Raw genomic sequence first — 20,351 nt, forward strand, 5'->3', positions numbered from 1 at the left:
GAAAAGGCATACACACTATTTAATGTTGAATGTTTTACATGACATCAGGTGAAGGACATAAAAGAAGAGAAAACCTGTCACAATGATTAGAAGTGAGACCTTTATACCATTTGTATAAAGTGCCATAAATTTTAAAGAAAAGTGACTAAAGGAAAGGAATTTTGATGTCCTAGGGGTGGCAAATTAAGTAAAAAAAAAAAAAAGCAAATATATAGGGAAACTAATGATAGATAAGGACTTGTCTTGTTACTGACATTCGTGTAAACTTTTTCTTGGTGCCATCTTCAGTGTTTTCTCAGGAGAAATTGGCCTGAACAACACAGCAAGGATTCATGGCTACATGTAAGGCCCCCAGAATTTAGAGGGCCAGGCTAGTTTTGGCAGATGAGGCTTTGAACTCTAAGGCCTGTTGCAGCCTAAACTCTCAGTTTAGAAGAAACAGTGAAATCTGTGATGGCCTTAGCTCCTGAGATGTTTGCTAAACTTTTAGGTTTATATGTATTTAAGGTATAGTATTGAGGTCACTCAGTCACCATAGAGTCTGATAAGATCCAATGTCACATACCTGAAGGGAGGGAGAGTTGTTTCAAGTTCTCACACTTGGGGTCCATTAAGACATTACATTCCTCTAGAATGGAGGAATATACCTAATGTTCTTACTGTAGCAGAATATATATAATTAACCTAGCCAATATATAGGTATTTGGAATCATTTCATAGCTACATAGCAGTTATGCCTGCAGTAGACAATATAATGAATCAGCTACTTAGGCCTATTTAAAATCAACTTTGGAATGTTCAGTATTAGAAATGAAGGGATAGTTTGTCTCATAAAAGTGAAGTTCATTTCTGTACTTGGATATTTTATAGGTTTTGCACTTGCACAAGGGTAAGAGATATAAATATCTTTGAAACTATAGTCAATATAATCAGTAGGTGGGAAGAAAAAAAGCAAAGCTACTGTCCTGTGCTCAGAGTAAAGACTTAGTAGATTCGTTGAATTCTTTATTTATTTCTATAGTAATTCAAAAGGTAATTTTGTAGTCACTAGGCAGAAGTACTATAATTCATTCCCATTTATAGACCAACAAAAGAAAGAAATCAGATGATAAAAGCTTCTTTTAATTAAAAATGCAGTTGCTTTCAGTACATTTCTCAACTGTAAGAGTGAAAACCCAGTAGAATGGCATTATCAAGATTCTAAAAGTGATAGTCAAGCTAGAATTCTCTACTTGGGAAAGTTATTTAAAAATGAGGGTAAATACAGACATTTTAAGTTAAACAATAATGAAGGGAGTTTAGAGAATTTTTGATGTGTGCTTCAGGGAAAGCAATGATTTGAGAAGAAGATGTTTAAATTGAAGTAGTCAGGGTTCAGTTCAAGAAAATAAAATAATTTAAATGTTTCAAGTAGAAAACAATTAAAAACAAAAAATTGGAAAATTTAAAACTTATAATAAGGGATAGAAGATCAAAGTTCAGCAGTGGAGATTGTAAGCCATACATAAAGCAAGCAGTGAAAGTAGCTTCCCCTTAACTCCTAATGTATATTATGGAATTTAGATGATAATGCTGTGTCTATGTGCATCAAATATTCTGTTGGGAGATATCAATAATGGGGAAGCTATGCATGTTTGGGGGCAAGAATATGTTGGAAATTTCTATACCTTAAACTCAGTTTTGCTGTGAATGTAAATCTGCTCTAAATAATAATGTTGTTTTCTTTTAATGAGATAGAACCAAAACATCCCCTCTAAACAAGGGTTGATTGACATCTAAAAGAATTGAGTCCGATTAACTTTAAAATGTCAATTTAACATGCATGTTGACATCTTTAAAAAATACTAAATTAATTAAAACTATTTTGATCTCCAAAAAACTCATTTGAACCAATATATACAACAAAATGATAACTATAAAAGAAAATGTGATTGATAAGTGTATATAGGCAAAACCGCCTGTGAAAAGGAAAATACTTTGATGGTAGATCACAATGTAAAACACGAGTCTGTGCTGTATTTATGAGTTCTCAAAATGTAAGAGCTGTGATGTTGAAAACAAGATTTAATTCAGGTTAGAAAGCATTAAATTTCCATTTCTTAGTTTCTGTCGTCCACTCTGCCTCAGTCTGCTATTTCACACACACACACACACACACACACACACACACACACACATATACAAACACAGAGTTATAATGATTGGGTCCAGTCCATGGTAGAGTATAAGTATTATAAATACTTTATACATTAAAAAATGCCTGTGTTAGCACTAAGAAAATAAGCATATATAAATGGTTTGAGACTTTAAATCAGATCCATGACAGGCCTAGTGGACCAAAAATAAAACTATAGAAGCTTCAAATAGCATAATTAATAGGGTAGAACACATACACAAGCATTGATAAAGAATTAACTTTTCTTTAAACTATCTTTGAAACATCAGAAAATGTGCAAAATCTGTGTCATATACCAAACCTCAAATTATAGAAAATTAAAAGAGCAGAGACTGCATCCTTTGATCACAGTGGAATAAGATGATTGGAAGATAATGGAATAAGACAAATTTAGGGGATGATAAAAACCCACCATGTGCCTGGTGTGGTGGAAAACACTTATAATCCCAGCAACTCCAGAGGCTGAGGCAGGAGGATTGCCTAGTTCAAGGTCAGCCCCAGCAATTTAGCAAGGCCCTAAACAATTTAGCAAGACCCTGTCTCAAAAATAAAAAAGGACTGGGGATGTGGCTCAGTATTTAAGTGCCTTTGGGTTCAATCCCTGGTACCAGAAAACAAAAACAAATAAACAAACAAAAGCCACATGTAAATCTAAAAGCTACCAGGCAGCTCTAAGGTAAAATGGAGATGAAGCCATGGTGGTGAAACTTCAGTGTGTTAGAACCTGTGGACACAGCTAAGTGCTGAGAATGAACTCCTAGCTTTCAGCCCTTCCTGATGAAGAAGAAAGTATGGGAAGAATCCAGTTAAGAAATAAGTAAGATGTACATTATATAAAATAATTATTAAATCAACCCATGGTCTTTTTAAAGCATAAGATGCAGTTTGCTAGTCAACCCAATTATGTAGAAGTAGGAGAAACCATGAGTACATTAAGAAAAGAAAAAAGGAACTAGGGAAATGACTATAGATACATGGGGAGAAAAAACAGTAAGAAAATACTGTGCTCAGATCTATTGTAGGTAATTTGGGGAACTTTGCTGAAAGATTTTTTTTTTCCAGGTAATGTAAGTGATCTAAACAGACCCTAAAAGGGAACCATAAAATCCATATGGACTAATTAATTACTATTGGAAAAATAAAGTTGACGAACAGAAAATAAGACAAACCTAACTGGAAATGTGAGAGATTTCAAAGAAGAAAATTTTAAAATACCACCAATGAAACAAAATTTAAATAAGTAGAAACAACATATGCCCAGATGGAAACACATCATGAAAATAAGCATCATGAAAATCAGTGTATAAACTTTACAAGGTTATAATGAAAATGCCAATGTGGATACATTTTGTTTTAGAAACAAATAAGTTGTTTTCAAACCTTAAAATACAGTTAACCAGTGAAAATTCAGAAGACAGGGAATAATGAGAAGGCAAGCTGGGTGGGGTGTTGGAGGCTGAGGCAGGAAGATGACAAGTTTGAGACCAGACTCAACAACTTAGCGAGACCCTGTCACAAAACAAACAAAAACAAAAACAAAAACTCCCCTGGGTTCCATTTCCAGCACCAAAAAGCAGGAATAATGAGTGGGGCATAATGAGAGGAAACTGGTTCCTACAAAATGTTACAACATATTATGATGAAGGTGTAATTAAAACTCTGGTGTAAGAACATGGAGAATGTCATCCCATGTTCTTGTAGAGATTTAGTAAATAGCATAGAAACATTATTTTTACGGGGGAAAATAAAACAGGTAATGAACTGAAAATATTGACATTTATATCACTCCTTATAAAACAAATTCCAGATAAATTGAATATTTAAATAGAAAAAATGAAACTGGCAAACTATTAAAAGAAAATTCAGGATACAAGTTGTTTAAAATTCTGTGGTAAACAGTAAAATGGCAAAAAGAAAATATACATCAAGCACAGGATAGAGGCTATCTCAAGGTTGCAGCTTGAAGCACTTTAGGTAAATTGCCTTAATAAGAAGCTGATGTTGAGTTAAGACCTAATGGTAGAGAGGAATTACTGCCATGTACATATTAAGAGAAGAATATTGCATCCTCAGGTTTTATCAGGTGCTGTGTACCTGGATGGGAACAGGTGCTGAATTTCTTAGGCATAACATCAAGAGTAGGGTTGCTTGAACACAGGAAGGGCTGATAACACACACCTTTTTCAGGAGGTTATATAATAAACCATTAAATATTTTGAATTTATAGAATGATGATGTGACTTGTATTGAGAATAGATTATGGATTTGAAGAAGTCAAATATGGAAGAAACATACTAGTAAAGAGCCTGTTATAATACAGATAAGAAATATGGTAATTTCATTGAGAATAGTAGCATTGAGCTAATGCTTTGGTGTGAATGCTTTTGTTGTCCCCACCCCGCAATATTCATTTGTAGAAACCTTATCTCCAGTGTGAAGGTATTTGGAGGGTGGCCTTTGGGAGTGAATTGGAACGTGTCCTTACAAAAGAAGCTTAGAGATCCCTCATCCATTTTTCCCTTTATGTCCACATATGACTCAGGAAACAGGACTTTGCCAGATAACAAATCTTAATCTTGTATTTCCATCCTTCAGAACTGTGAGAAATAAATTTCTCTTATTTATAAGTTACCCAGTTTTAGGTGTTTTGTTAAGGAAGTTCCAATGGACTAAGTAATCAATGAGGAGTGCTTAGACTCTAGATACATTTTAGAGATAGGGCTGAAAGATTTGCATTGGTTAAAGTTAATAAGGGGATGGTTATGAAGTTTGAAAATCTATACTCCAACAAAATAGAAACTCTCAAAGACATAGACAGGTTTCTAGGGACATATGTTCCACCTAAACTGAATCAGGAAGACATACACAATTTAAACAGATTAACTTCAAGCAATGAAATAGAAGAAGCTGTCAAAAGCCTACGAACCAAGAAAAGCCCAGGACCAGATGGATTCTCAGGTGCGTTCTACAAGACCTTCAAAGAAGAACTAATTCCAGTACTCCTCAAAGTATTCCAGGAAATAGAAAAGGAGGGGACCTTTCCAAACTCATTCTGTGAAGCTAGTATCACCCTGATACCAAAACCAGACAAAGACACTTCAAGGAAAGAAAACTTCAGACCAGTATCCCTGACGAACATAAATGCAAAAATTCTTAACAAAATTCTAGCAAATTGCATACAAAAACATTAAAAAGATAGTGCACCGTGATCCAGTGGGTTTCATCCCAGGGATGCAAGGTTGGTTCAAAATCCGAAATCAATAAATGTAATTCACCACATCAGCAAACTTAAAGTTAAGAATCATACAATTATTTCAATAAATGCAGAAAAAGCATTTGATAAAATACAGCACCCCTTTATGCTCAAAAAACTAGAAAAAATAGGGATAGTAGGAACATACCTCAGCATTGTGAAGGCTGTCTATGCTAAGTCCACAGCCAACATCATTCTATATTTTTATATTTTCAGTATATCAAAGAGCAAAATCATCTGGAAAGAATAGATATGGTTTTCAGAAAGGGCTATGTCAGGTTACATAGATATTGTGGAGAGGGCAAAGTTAATGCATATGATTAGGGATGTGATCATGGTTGTGTGGAGTGGAAAGAATAAAAATAGTTGGAGAAGAGGAATTATAGATGCTAGTATCAGAATAATCATCTCTATGGTTGTTGAAATAAGGAAGAATTGTGACAGGAGTAGATTTGAGGCAGACAGTGAACTGATAGTTAAAATTTCCAAGAATGGGGTGATAGAAGGAGTAACAAGGAGAAAAATATTGGGTGCTTTGTGTTACAGGAGATTTTGAGCCGGGGACTTGAAGAGGGAAAACGGCTAGAAGGTGCTGTGTAGCAGGGAGGACAGACACTAATTCCACCTAGAAGTCTGAACATGGCTTGCAGGAGGTCTTCAGGGGAAGCAGTGTTTTAGGAGTGAGCAGTTGCAGATGGTTAGACAAAGGCAATAGTTAGGGAAGGAACTGACAAAGTTCAGAGTGCTAGAGGACGGTGAGAGGTTTAATCTTTTACATATGTTAAAATGCACATAATTTTTGATGTGGCACTTTATGTTCTGGGTATATTTAAGGATGTTCTTCAGTCTGTGAGAAATGACACAGGAGGATGTTACTGCACAATAAAGCTCTAGAAATTAATTATTTTACTCAATTATGATTAGTATCCTAGTAAAATTTATGATGTATTCGTATGATGGAATTCTATGCAACCATCAGGAAAGAATGAAGTACTGCTAATATATACTGATACGAAATTATTACAAGATACTGTTAGTTGAAGGGGACAACACTTGTGTAAATCAGAATGTAGAATGCCACCTCATGTGTTTAGTTCAAAAATACAAATTCCCACATACATGTTTGTCCATGGGAAAACTTATTAGGATACACAAACTAAAATTATTGGAGGCTTATTTGGAAATCCTGGGAGGAAGACCTTTTTTCTGTATGTTTGTACTGTTGGCTACATATTTTTTAAAATAAAAAGTTGCAAAACATTCAAGACCTGTTGTGAAGGATTTTCCAGGATAGCTGGAGATTGAATTTTACATCATAGTAAATGAAAATTATTTGACATATATCTATGGATTTCTCAAATACTGCATTTGTTTTGTTTTTTATGTGTTGGTTTTTCATCGGCTCAGTCAGTATGTGGCAGATAACAAGCCCTCTAAATATTTGATAACAGAATAGTCATGCATCATTCTTTCATTCTGGTGGACCTCCAGAACCATTGACTTCTGAATTCCTGTGTGTTAACTTACCTGATTTGATTATACTGTGTACAATCTTTTCTACTAATTATGAAACTTGTGAGCCTACCTTACTCTTTAGTCCCCCCCCCATGTTTAACTTCTTGCTCAAGTTGAATTCCTGTTATTATTACTATATGTAAAATAGCGTATGGTGTTATTCTTTGTTGTTATTGTCTGTGTGTGTGTTCTTTGAAGACCAGCCCATTTGTTCTCATTAGAATGGCAATTTGCATAATGATTGAGAGCAGAGACTCTGAAACTAGGTGGTTTGAATTATGTAACACAATCTCCGGCAAATTACTGAACATCAATATACCTTAGTTTCTTTATCCATGTAGTAGAGATAGGAAGTTTAATTTATGTACTGTTCTCGAAAACAATGCTGGACACATAGTACTATATGTTATGGGAGTTTATTGATGAGTAATTTGACAGAAGGTTTAATGATGCCAATTCTTTATTAACTTTACTGTTTGTGTTCTTTAATGATCTGCCCATTTCTTTTCATTAAAATATTCAGTTTATGAATGTATAATCTGTTCCTTTGAAATTATAGTTACGTGTTACTCTTATGGCATGCTATGATAGTAATAAATGAGATTTTTTAACAACTGCTCTTACTTGATACTTTCCTTTGATAAATTGAGTTCCAGTGTTCAGGGACATTAATCTACCTATTTTATAACAGGTATTTGTTAATACCTATTTTATAATTGCAAAAAGGTATAACAGACTATAGGAACATTGACAGAATTCATTGTGTGGGCATATTGATGGCTTCGCATTGCTTGTGTCACATGATACCTGAAGTTTGCATTAATCAGCTGTCCTATGTGGTCTGTTGCCTTGTTGCTTAATCAGTTGATCGATGGCCCTTTTGACAAAGAATATAACTAGTTTCCTATAACTGAATTATGTTTTTCAACTGTTAACATAAATCATTTTCTTTAAACAGTTAAAGTATTTCAGAGTATGAAAGAAAAAAGCACTTTGCATGTTTAAAGTAAGTTTCCTGTAATATTATATTTTCAGAGGAAATTTGTGTATTTTGAAATTAAAAACAAATCCTGTGAAATTGAATTTATCATGGCAGTAAATTTTTCATAAATCAATGGTTTTAATAATTACTGGAAATAACATAGGGCAGAAGTGGGTTTTATGTAACAGTAGCAAGACTTCTTATAGTTCTTTTTAAAATTTAATTGCATAAGCAGATACATTTTACTTAATTTATTTAACTTTTGTCTCAGCCTATCTAATCCTGTTACACTTTTGTACTATTTTTTGTTATGAGACTTTATAATAAAAATACTGAAATATAGCATACTCTGAAAAAAATGCTGAAATATGTCAAACTGTGAAACGAGAAGCCATATTTTTAAAAATATCCAAAAGGAAAGAAAATAATATCAGTGAAATCAAATCAAAATGTTAATTTTTTAGTGTGAAATGTAAAAGTGGACTAATATAGCTAAATAATAATCTGGGTTATAAAAAAAGAACTGTCTTAAATAACAGGGTAACAACAAAAAATGATACACTTATTTTAGGTCATCATATCAACTGTTTTGATAGTTTGTGTCAATTTTCTTTCTGCAGTATCTTTGAACTTGATTTTAATAAATTGCTGTTTAATATTAAAACTTTTTTATATTAGAAACTAATAGTTTGCTAGTGGCATTTTTTTAGTGGCATACTTTTACTGGTACAACATCGTAATGCCTTTGTTTTGTTAGCTGTGTATGTTTATAGGTGAGTAAAAAATATTTAGGGATGGTTTAACTAGTTCTCACATGTCTCAGACACACCAAAACCTCCCAAGTTGAAGACAGGATTTCAGTTCTGTTAACTTGTTATTTACCAAATATGATATTATTTCTTCTTCAGTGACATGAGGCTGTGAATATAAATTGAGTTGGGCTAGATGAATATTTGCCATCAGTATAATTATGCTGTAATAGCGTCTACAGCACAGCAAATGGTAGCTGAGGCAGCAGTTCAATTAAGATTGAGGTACAAATTAATCTATTGCATTGCTATATAGTCATATTTTATTGGAGGGAACATTTGCTGAATTGTGCTATAGTGACAATGAAATTCTTACAAAAATTATGTAAAATTAAGGAATTGAAGTTCATGAAAAATGGGCATCACACTGTTGAAGGGAGATATTCTTAATGTGTACTTACCCTTTTTTATCTATCATCACCAGCTAAGTTTCTTATTAAATGATTAATCATTAATTATTCAATAAAGGAATATGACATTATGTAGGTGTTTGTATTTGCACATCTTTAATGAATACTTGACATATACAAGTATTTGGGGGAAGAAATTCACATACATAGTTGCAGAAGGCACATTAATACATAGTTTTATTTGATTTTAAGTTTTAACCTTTATACTTTACATTTTGTCTTGTACACAAATCATCACTGACTTCAACTTTGAAGCCAGATAACCTGTTTTTTTTTTTTAATACTATCTCAACCACATACAAGATAGTTGACTTTGAGCAGATTACTTTAATCCTCATTGTTCTCATCTATAAAATGTGGATGATAATAATAAATAATAACCACCTCATAGAGTTGTTAGGAGATTATATGAGTTAGTACTGCAAAATGTTTTAATAGTGAGTTATCCATTAACATTATTATTAGAATTAATTGTAGATCAGTGAGAATTATAGTCTAGCCTATGGCTAAATGACTAGACAGTATGCTTAAATCATGTTGAGAAGTAGTGTATGTGATGTTTCTTTTCAATTTTAACTTTCATTAGGACACTTAGCTAATTCTAGCTAATTATATAAAAATAATTTTGTTGAGGCTCCACCTTAATTCCATGAAAGTGAATAAGATCTCGTACTTTGCTTTGAAATAACTTACTTTGAAATTTGTATTTAAACAAACAAACAATAAAGTCACTAAGAAAGGAATGAATTCCCCAAGTTATGGCCTCTAAACGAAGAGCAATATTTAAGGATTGCTGCCACTGTTTGTAGTATAAGAAATACGTATTGGGGATTTGTAATTCAAAAAGATCATTTTTCTTTGGGAGATAAGGAATAGATTTGGGGGAAAGTAATGATAAAAATGGCTCCATTTTCATGTACTGTCCCGTTTTCATCACCCAGTTCAATGATTCAACTTGTGTACTATTTTATTAAAATGGCATAAAGTGTTCTGAAATCTATCACAAAATGGTAGGAAGAGAAATAACTAGAATTTGTGCAAAAATTAATTGATTATATTCTTTTGACATGTTTATAATATACCAAACCATTCAAACCATTAAATTGTACTATGGTTAGTAGAACTGGACTGAAAAGCATATTAATTGTCTGGAACAAAAGTCTGTCTGCAAGCACAGCTGTATATGTATAGCTAGCTCTCTTAACATTTATAATTTGGTGTATCTTGTTGTGTTATCCTGGACATGGGCCTAGCATAATTTGAACACATTTCAAGTGGATCTTTTATACATGTAGTTCAAATAATTTTCACTTTAAAAATAGAAAGTATAAAATTCTGAAAATTTTTATTACAAATGTCACAAGGATAGGTAAATGATTTTAAGAGATAAACAATATACTTTTTCCTCCTTAGTATTGAATTTGACCGAGATTGTGACTATTTTGCAATTGCTGGGGTTACAAAGAAGATTAAAGTGTATGAATATGGCACAGTCATCCAGGATGCAGTGGATATTCATTACCCTGAGAATGAAATGACTTGTAATTCCAAAATCAGGTATACATTGTTTTCTTGGTGTATTGCAGTATGTATATAACAATTGGTATGTATAATTAATGAGGGATTATTTTACCTTTCCTTGACACTCCTTACACTTTTGTGGTGAGTGCTGTAATTGTGCTGTATAATATGGAGGATGTGTTATTGACTTAAAGCAGAATGTTTTTTGGATGTAGACTTTTGGAGCAGTTGAGAATGGCTAAAACCATAAATGTTAAGTTGGACTTTGTTTAGAATATTTTAACTGAAATTTCAGTCATAAGTTACATTGGTCAAGTCAAAAATTTTTATATATAAATACAGAAACCCAGTTCACTCTAGTTTATTTGACCTATGTGATCCTCCACAAGTGAAGCAATCTTACCAGGTCTTCGACTTTCTACCTTGGCATTCTTTGAGCTCCCTGGGCCATTTTTCTCTTCACTGATAGATGTGCTTTCCTCATGTATCAAAGCTGTAGCCTCACATCCATTTTACAACTAGTGATCAAAGTAAAAAGGGGTAAAGCCCTTTACTTGATAGAATACTTTCATTTTAAAAATCTGGGAATTATGTTGTGTTGTGGGTAGAATAGGGGTTGTGAACTTTAAGTGAGGGCTACTCTTTCCAATCATATTAAAATTCTTCGTATCGTATTATTATTATTATTATTATTATTATTATTATTATGTAAAGTAAGTTTTAACTTTCTTTCAGCTGTATCAGTTGGAGTAGTTACCATAAGAACCTGTTAGCTAGCAGTGATTATGAAGGCACTGTTATCCTATGGGATGGATTCACAGGACAGAGGTCAAAGGTCTATCAGGTAAATTAAGGATACTAGTTATATGCTATAAGAATTGTATTTTTACTTCATTTTATTAATTGTAGAACTTCATATACTTTATGATTACAGATTTGAAAGGACTACTTGATATTTTTTATACTTGTAGACTTTGTAACCGTGTGTCAAATAAATTTCCAAAAATGATAACATTAGTAAATATATATAAAAGATTCATAATTGCTTTGTATCAGTATCTTAGTTTTTGCTTTTGTTTTCATAGCCTGTTCTCTTTCCTTCTCTCTCATAGCAATAAATTGGTTATCAGTATTTTTTTGTTTCGTTTTACTTTATTTATTTTAAGATCTATATTCTGAGTCCACTTTGTCTTCTTCTACATCCAGGAGCATGAGAAGAGGTGTTGGAGTGTTGACTTTAATTTGATGGATCCTAAACTTTTAGCTTCAGGTTCTGATGATGCAAAAGGTACTATGTGAATCTCTTTCTTAGCAATACCCTCTCCTGCTAATTCCTTTTATTGACTGAGATACAAACACTTAGTGAAAGTCTCATGGCACTCCTTTGTGATTACTGATTAACTATGCCAAAAATAATTTAAGTCCGGAAACGAGTCTCTCTTTTTGAGTGAAGGAAAACACCCTCATAATGTTTTCTGAATTTGTGTCACATAATGACATTTTAAATTACTGTCATCTTATAGCCAGGTCCCTTGGAAGTTTACCGTATATACTAAAGTATCTTAATGAAGTTTATAATATTTCAAGGCAAAACTTCTTTTTTTTTTTTTGCCAGTTTAATTAACTTTCTTTTCTATTTTTCTTGTTTATCCATCTTTGCTATCATTTTCTGTTACTCTTGCAGTGCTCTTTGGTACGGTTCTTCTCACCATTAGATTTATAAAGCCCTATGGACAAGTTTCTGTTTCCTTAGCGTCAGTAGCCTTAATTTCTTTGCCCTTTTTTTCTTTTCTTCGTGTAACTTCCAGACTAATGGTTAGATAGACAAGAATAGATCTGGCATTGCAAGCAAGCGTTCTCTTTTCTCTATATCCTTGTCAATGCTTATTTCCTTCCTTCTTACCTTTCTTCCTTCCTTCTCTTCCCTTCCCTCTTTTATTTATTTACATATATTTTTATATCATATATATATATATTATATATTTGAAGATCCTAATATTAGGTACAAAGTGGTAGCTCATTGTGGTTTGAATGAGTGGTAGCTCATTCCATTTTTCTGTCATTTTGTGTTATTGATTATCTTTTTTATGTATGCATTCACCATTCATATATCTTCTTTGAAAAATTGTTCTTAGTCTCATTTTTTAATCAGCTTGTTTGTTTTGGTTTTGGTTTATTTGCTTGGTTGTTAAGAATTATCTGTATATTCTGGATATTAATCACTTATCAGATTTGTGATTTGCAAATGTTTTCTCCCATTCTGTGGTTGGTTGCCTTTTTACTTTGTTGATGGTGTTCTTCGATGAATGAATTTTTTGTTGTTGTCTTGATGAAATTTAAATTGTTTTTCTTTGTTGTCATAATTGTGAAATCATTGACCAATTAAACATCATGAAGCCTTTCCACCTTGCTTTCCTTTTAGGAGTTTTATAGTTTTAGTTCTTACATTTATGTCTTTGATCCATTTTAAATGTTGTATATAGTACAGGATATGATTTTATTCTTTTACACATGGATATCCAGTTTTCCCAGGTCTTCTTGTTGAAAATACTGTCCTTTCTTTCCCCCATTGAATGGTGTCAACACTCTCTTCAGAAATCATTCCACTATACATGCAAGGTTTTATCTGGTCTTTTTGCATTAGTTCATTGGTTTTTTTAATGTATGTCTTTGTCCCATTACCACATTGTTTTGATTACTAGAGTTGTTTTGAAATCAAGAAAGGTGAATCCTTCATGTTTGTTTCTTTTAAAGATTATTTTGGATATTTGGGATCCCTTGAAATTCTGACTGAATATATTTTTTTCTATTTTTGTAAAACACTTGGGAGTTTTGGTAGGAATTGCATTGACACTTCATTGATTTTTGTTCATTAATACTTTCTTCTTGATCTGGGCTTAATTTCCTCTCCTTTTTTGAGTTTAAGAGAAGTTCACTGTCACTGATTTGAGACCTTCTTTTTTTCTAATCTAAATGCTTTGTTATGCATTTCCCTTTAAGCACTGCTACAGGTGGTTCCAAAATATTCTTACACATGAAAATATATGATGTTTATCAGAGTATATACACTTATGCACATATTTGAAGAATACTACAATGAATGCACATGAAATGAATATATGCCACCTAGCTCTGGATTTCTTGTTAACCTGTCAAATTTTTAATTTAATTTAATTATTTTATTTTGGTGCTAAGGATTGAATTCAAGGGCACTCAACCACTGAGCCACATTCCCAACCTTTTTTTATATTTTATTTAGAGACAGGGTCTTGCTAAGTTGTCTAGGGCCTCACTTAGTTGATGAGACTGGTTTTGAACTCGAAATACTCCTGCTTTAGCCTCCCAAGCCACTGGGATTACAGTTGAGCACCTTGCCCAGCTTGTTACCTACCTTAAGTCTTCTTGGGGTTCTGAATTTCCTCTCAGTATAAAATCATAGTTTATGTTGACTTTGACATTGAAGCTAAACTTTGTTGGTTTCAAATAAGTTGTTCTGTTATTTAAGCATTCAATTTAAACACTTTTTGGTCCCGGTAAACCAATTATTTCAACACATCTGTCATAACAAGCAAACTTTCCAAGTTACAGAAGTACTTGCTAATGTATTTATTTCTTATTGTTTTTATTGTCTTTCCCTTAGTGAAGCTGTGGTCTACCAACCTAGACAATTCAGTAGCAAGCATTGAGGCAAAGGCTAATGTGTGCTGTGTTAAATTCAGCCCTTCTTCTAGATACCATTTGGCTTTTGGCTGTGCAGGTAAGAAATGAAAGCAGCTTTGTCTTGTTTGATTAATGTTATTATCATGCCTAGAAAAACATTTTAAATTAAATAGCTACCTTTGTAAGCTTAAATTTTATTTTCATTATCAGACTCTAAACTAGAAATATACCATTCTTATTCATGTAGTCGATATACCTTAATTGCATTGTTTTGTCACTCTCTTTAAAACATAGAGATGGGTTTGCTGATATTTGTTTTACTTATTCCATACTTGGCTTATAATGATGCTTAAACAAACTATGTTGTATAGGTACAATATAGCTTTTTTTTTAAAAAAAGAAAGCCTATTCCTCCAGCAATTTTTACTGAGTGCCTACTATGCATAAAACCCTAATCTAGGGACAGGGAATAAGAGTCTTTTATCGTGGAGTACATGCTAACATTGTAAGTATTCCAAAAATTAATAGTTGTATCATAGCAAAGAATCACTTGCTAAACTACATTTCTTAACTTGAATAACTGCCTCTCTGGGTTTGCGTGGGGCATTTCCATCTTATACCCGTTGTACTGTCATTTTATTGTTAATGCCCTTTTTTTATTGTAAAAATAGTTTTGAGTTAGAAAATAAATCATATGGCTACCTTACTTTCAATTTATTTATCTTCTATATCTTTTCCCTCCTTGAATTTTTTTGCTAAAATATTGAATACCTATAATTTAACTTCTTCATGGTAAAAATCTGATTTTGTTTATTAAGAACATTGAGGTTTTATTGAAAAAGATAAGCTACCATAATATGAGGACAATAGCAAATTTAAGAAAAGGAAAAGTGTAATTTAAACCTTGTCATTATACCTTTTACTGTTTTTAACAGAATTTGTGTTTCACTGGGATACTGATAAAATTTCATAGATTTGAAGAGGGCATGTAGGTATGTAGGGTAGAATTCTTTTTCTTAGCATATGGAATTTTCTTTATAATGATTAACTATTACTTGTTTCCATGAATCTCTACTTTCTTGTTTGAATTCTTTTTAATATTTACCAGATGTGGTCTTCAGCAAGTTGGTTAACTTCTGTCTCCAACTTGTTTATTTTTAATAATGCTAGAGCCCTTTGGGGCTGTTTCAAGGAATATGAAAGAAAGATGTTATGTGTAAAGCTCTTATACTGTGGTGCACAATAATTGTTTAGTTATTTCATCATTAATATTTGTCATGCTTTCAATTAAAATATATATTCATAGTTATTGTTATTAATGTATGTTCTGTTTTATAAACACATTAACCCTTAGGCACTGTTTATGGATAGATTATATTATCAGCATTAAATTAATATGTACAGTTATGCACACCTTCAAACTTTTTCCTTCTTAGAAGATGGGAAGCTATTTTCAAAATGTTGCTAGGCATTTTTAAACCAGTAATGATTAACTGTATAAATTTTCATACATTTCTTAATTTTATCATTTATTTTTCTTCATAAGCTTTTAAAATTTATATTTTCCTGAGTCTAGACAATGTCCCTGTAGGATTCTCCTCAAAATTGGTTTGTTTATGTGCTAATATTGAAAGTATTGATGTTATGATTATATGTCTAGGTCCTACACAGTTGTATAAGGTCTCTTTCTACTTGTTTGGGTTGTTTTCTGTCTTTCAATGAGATTTTGTAGTTTATTTCATTTAGGTTCTGGATCTTTCTGGCCAACTCTTTCTTCTGCATTTAATTTTTGTTATTTTAAATGAAATATAATTTTCTTTTTCCTTTATTAGATATTTTTTGCTAAGTATAGACAAAACTTTTGCTATTTGAATGTTTGATACCTAGGCATCATATATATTTTTCTTATTAAATCTAGTAGCTTTTTAGTAGAGGTTTTGGGTTATCTGTTTTTACTTTGGCCAAAAATGATAGTTGTGTTTCTTATTTTCCAGTGATTTATTGCATTCTCTCCCTTACCCTAGAGTCCGTGTTACACATACTTGTCATGGTGCTCTTCATTCTCTTTCATTTAATTGAATAGACTTTAGTATTTTACTATTTAGGATGCCTACTTTCAGAAAATAATCTTTATTAAATTCAAATAATTTTATTTTACTCTTTCTTAATTGAAGCAAATGCAGTATTTTATCAAGTGCCTTTTAGCATCAGTTCATGTAATCATAAAGTTTAATTTGTGAACATAGTAAATTATCCTTATGTATTTTCTGATACTGAATTATATTTGTGGTCCTTGAATATTGCTTATGTATAATATGGATATCTTTTTGATAAATTCCTATATTTCATTGCAGGCATTTTAACCATTTTTACCTATTTGAATATCTTATTAATATTTTTTAATTTTCTATGTTGACATCTTGAATTTCTTGTTAAATTTGTTCTTAAGTGTTTTTTTTTCGTACTTATAGTTCTGTTGTGAGTGTAATTGCTTATAAATTTTATTTTTTTTGCTAGTATACAGAAACATGGTTGATTTTAATAATCGATTTTATATTCTAATCCTCTTCATTTATTCTTGTCACTTTAGTGTGAATTTCTTGGGATTTTCAGATATATAAGATGATATTATCTGCAAATTAAGACAATTTTGGAATTCCTTTTTGTCTTACTGCATTATCTAGGCAATCAAGTACAGTGTTGAATGGAAGTAGCAAAAGAGGCTTCCTTATCATAGTTTAGTATAATGCTTGTTTTGTTTTTTAGATACTCTTTATCAGGCTGAGTAACTTTACATCAATTCCTTATTTACTATTAGTTTTTATTGTGTTAGATTTTTTTGAGTGTTTCTATCTGCCTCTAATGAAATGATCCTGTTGATCCTGTGTCTTTCATCCTGTACTATAATAATATGGGATATAATATTAATTTTTTTCTCAAGTTAAACTACCTTTCATTTCCTGGGGAAACTTCATCTTGGCCATTTTACTTTTTATATTAGTAGATTCAGTTTGCACATGTTCTAAGTATGTTTGTGTCTATGTTCATCTGTAGTTTTCTTATGGTTTTTTTTTTTTTTTTTTTTGATAGCAAAGTACACTGACCTCATCAAATGAGTAGGGTAGAAGTCCTTTGCTCCTTGAATGAGATTGTGAAGGATTGATATTATTTATTCTGTAAATTTTTTATACACTTCATTGTAGAATTCATTTGGGCTTGTACTTTGTGGGAAGATTTGAAATTTTGGATTTAACTTCCTTATTTCTTCCAGGTATAGTCAGACTTTCTACTTCTTCTTGAAGTCAGTTTTGGTAGCTGTTGTCTCTCCAGGAATTTGTCAATTTCATCTTAAGTTTTCTAATTTTCTGTCCTAAAGTTGTTGGTAACATTCATTCATAATTCTTTTAATTTCTGTTATTCAGCAATAGTGTCTCTTCCATTCTTGACTAGAAGTTGTATCTTATTTCTTTTTGACTGGTAATACTTTTCTTTTCACTGTCAGTTTCTGTGTGTGCGTGCATGCCTGCGTGTGTGCACACACGCAGGCCTGCATGCACGTACGTGAGTGTAGGGAGGATGTGGAGGTGAACTTCTCCTGACCAGAACATCAAATATTCCTGCAGTTCTTGTCTACACTTACTTGTTGAAAGGGCCGGAGAATCATTCAGTAATGTGGGTCCACTAAAAATGATTGTTAGCTCACAATATAGGGCAAGAGATCTGTTAGTTCTTTCTCAGACAGTGAAACTATTGAGAGCAAAAACATTGCTGTAATCAAGGGATTATAAATCTGTCACTGCAGTGTGCACAAAGCTAGAGACTGAACACTGGAGAACCACAGCAGAAAATCCTAACATATTTGCTGTGCCACTTGCAATGGAAGCATCCAGAGCAAGAGAATAATCACAGAACTTTCACATTTCAAATCTTACATAAGTGTCTCTGATTGGTGGATTTGAATTCATATCTGCAAGGGGGCCTTGCAATATAGTTTTTAATTTTCCATCTTACATAGTCTGTAAACACTAAAAGGTGGTAAGAATGGATGCTGAGTGCCATCAGTCATTTTTAGCACAGTGAGTTTAGAACTTAATTTTAACTTGGTTCTCTAAAATAGGGGTTAGCAACAGAGTAAAACATTAATGAAGCCAGTGGTTCTTACTTTTAAGCACTTTCTTTAATTTTGCTTTTCTGTTTCTTAAACATGCTTATTCACAGGAAAAAAGAAACTTTACTACTAGAAAACAATGATGTTGAATCTTCAGTTATGATTGAAACATTTCTTGACTGTATATTTTTACCCGTTGATCTTTAAACTATATTGTTCTCTTGTTGTACTCTTTAACACTGAGAGCAGTACAGAATCGTACTGAGGAGGTTGCTTTGTTTATTAAATATCTTTTGTGACAACGAACTGATTTGAGGAATAGGCTGTACTTTTCTTAAACATTGTTTTTGTAGTTATGAAGCATAGAAAATTAGCATGTGAGCTACCTACCAGTTACAGCTTGGCTTCCCGTTGCAGGATACTGTGCAACTCTTTGGGAAGTGATGCATCATGCTAATTATAAGCTTTTTGCCTGTGTTTGTTTAGATCATGTATTTGTGTTTGTATTCATTTTTCTGTGTACTTCTATTTCATTATTTTGCCCTTTCACTTTTTATTATACATTAAAAGATGTTTGTTTAGAGCATATATAGCTTGAAAATTTTCTTGAGGTAGACTACAAATTCACAAACGTTTCTTTTAAAATATCAAATTCTAAGACATGGTACCCATGAAACTATTAGAGTAGAATTTTCAAGTGCTGAAGTATAAAGTTAAATAGAACTCCTAGCAGTCTAGTTTTAGTTAAAATATTAAATTTGATGACAAACTAAGTTGAAGCATCTTGTAATTTATTATAAACTGTAATTAATACAGTAAGTATGGAAGATGCTCTTTAGTTGTTCTCTTAAAAGTAATGATATTTTTCCTCAAAAAATTAATAATAAACATAGAAGGTAAAACTTGACTTATTGCAATTCACTGATGGCACTATGCTAATGACACATTTACTGGAAAAGAATACTGTTCCTAGAATAAACTGAGTACTACAAAATATTCCCTTTAACTATGTTATTAATGCACATTTTTGGTTTTAGTTACTATAAACTTGTTACTCTCAGTAAACTCATACTTAAAAATACCTTTTGTTTTTCCAGTTTCAGCTGCTTCATAGTTTTTGTGATTTGGAATATAAAAAGTCAATTTTCTTTTTCTTTTTTCTTTTTTTTTTTTTTTTGTTGTTGTTATTGGAGATTGTACCCAGGGGGCCTTAACCACTGAGTCACGTCCCCAATCCTTTTTCTTTTTTTGAGACATGGTCTCAATAAGTTACTGAGTCTCACCTTGATCTTGCCATCCTCCTGCCTCATCCTCCCAAGTCACTGGGATTACAGATGTGCACCATCATGCCTGGCAAAAAGTCAGTTTTAAAAAAGGAAAAAAATAAATTTCTTTGGTTGTTTTGTTTGATTAATATATGTTAAATATCAAGATCATTTCCTTTAATTCTTCCCATGTCATCCTTTTACTTAAACATTTTGGACTCTTTTGTTTTACATCCCAGGCCCCCTTTGATCTGCTTCACTATTCTTTATACTTTCCTCGTGTTTACTCTTTGGAAATTTCATATGAGAATTTTGGTAAAGCTTGTTTTTATAAAACATTCCCAATTCTCAGTAAAGCTGTTTGGGCCTATCTTATATACTGATCTTCCATTTTAAAACTTTATGAAATCATTTAAATTTGTCTATATTTAATTATAGTATGAAGATTATATCCTCATTTTTAACTTTCATGTGTTACAAAAAAAACTCAAGTTCTCCTTGGCCAAATTTTTTAAAATTATCTCCTGAGAAGCCTTACCGTTGATACTTCTACAGTTATTTTCCATGGTAAATGGACAAGTGGATGGGTGGATAGATAGGTACCATTTCTTGAGGAAGAAAGCAGTAAGTATGTTTTCTTTATTTAGAACAA

General features: G+C 32.1%; 1 protein-coding gene across 3 annotated transcripts in view; it reads left to right on the forward strand.

The window, feature by feature from the left end:
• Window positions 1-20,351, forward strand: part of Cop1 (COP1 E3 ubiquitin ligase) — a 187,859-nt gene that overhangs the window by 97,519 nt on the left and 69,989 nt on the right. For all 3 annotated transcript variants that reach the window (XM_047520152.1, XM_047520153.1, XM_047520154.1), the window contains 4 exons: window positions 10,559-10,702; window positions 11,402-11,510; window positions 11,873-11,954; window positions 14,307-14,423. In XM_047520152.1, coding sequence (XP_047376108.1) covers window positions 10,559-10,702; window positions 11,402-11,510; window positions 11,873-11,954; window positions 14,307-14,423 — 452 coding nt within the window. The remainder of the gene's footprint in view (window positions 1-10,558; window positions 10,703-11,401; window positions 11,511-11,872; window positions 11,955-14,306; window positions 14,424-20,351) is intronic.

This window comes from Sciurus carolinensis, chromosome 12, assembly GCF_902686445.1.
Source record: "Sciurus carolinensis chromosome 12, mSciCar1.2, whole genome shotgun sequence".
Lineage (NCBI taxonomy): Eukaryota > Metazoa > Chordata > Mammalia > Rodentia > Sciuridae > Sciurus > Sciurus carolinensis.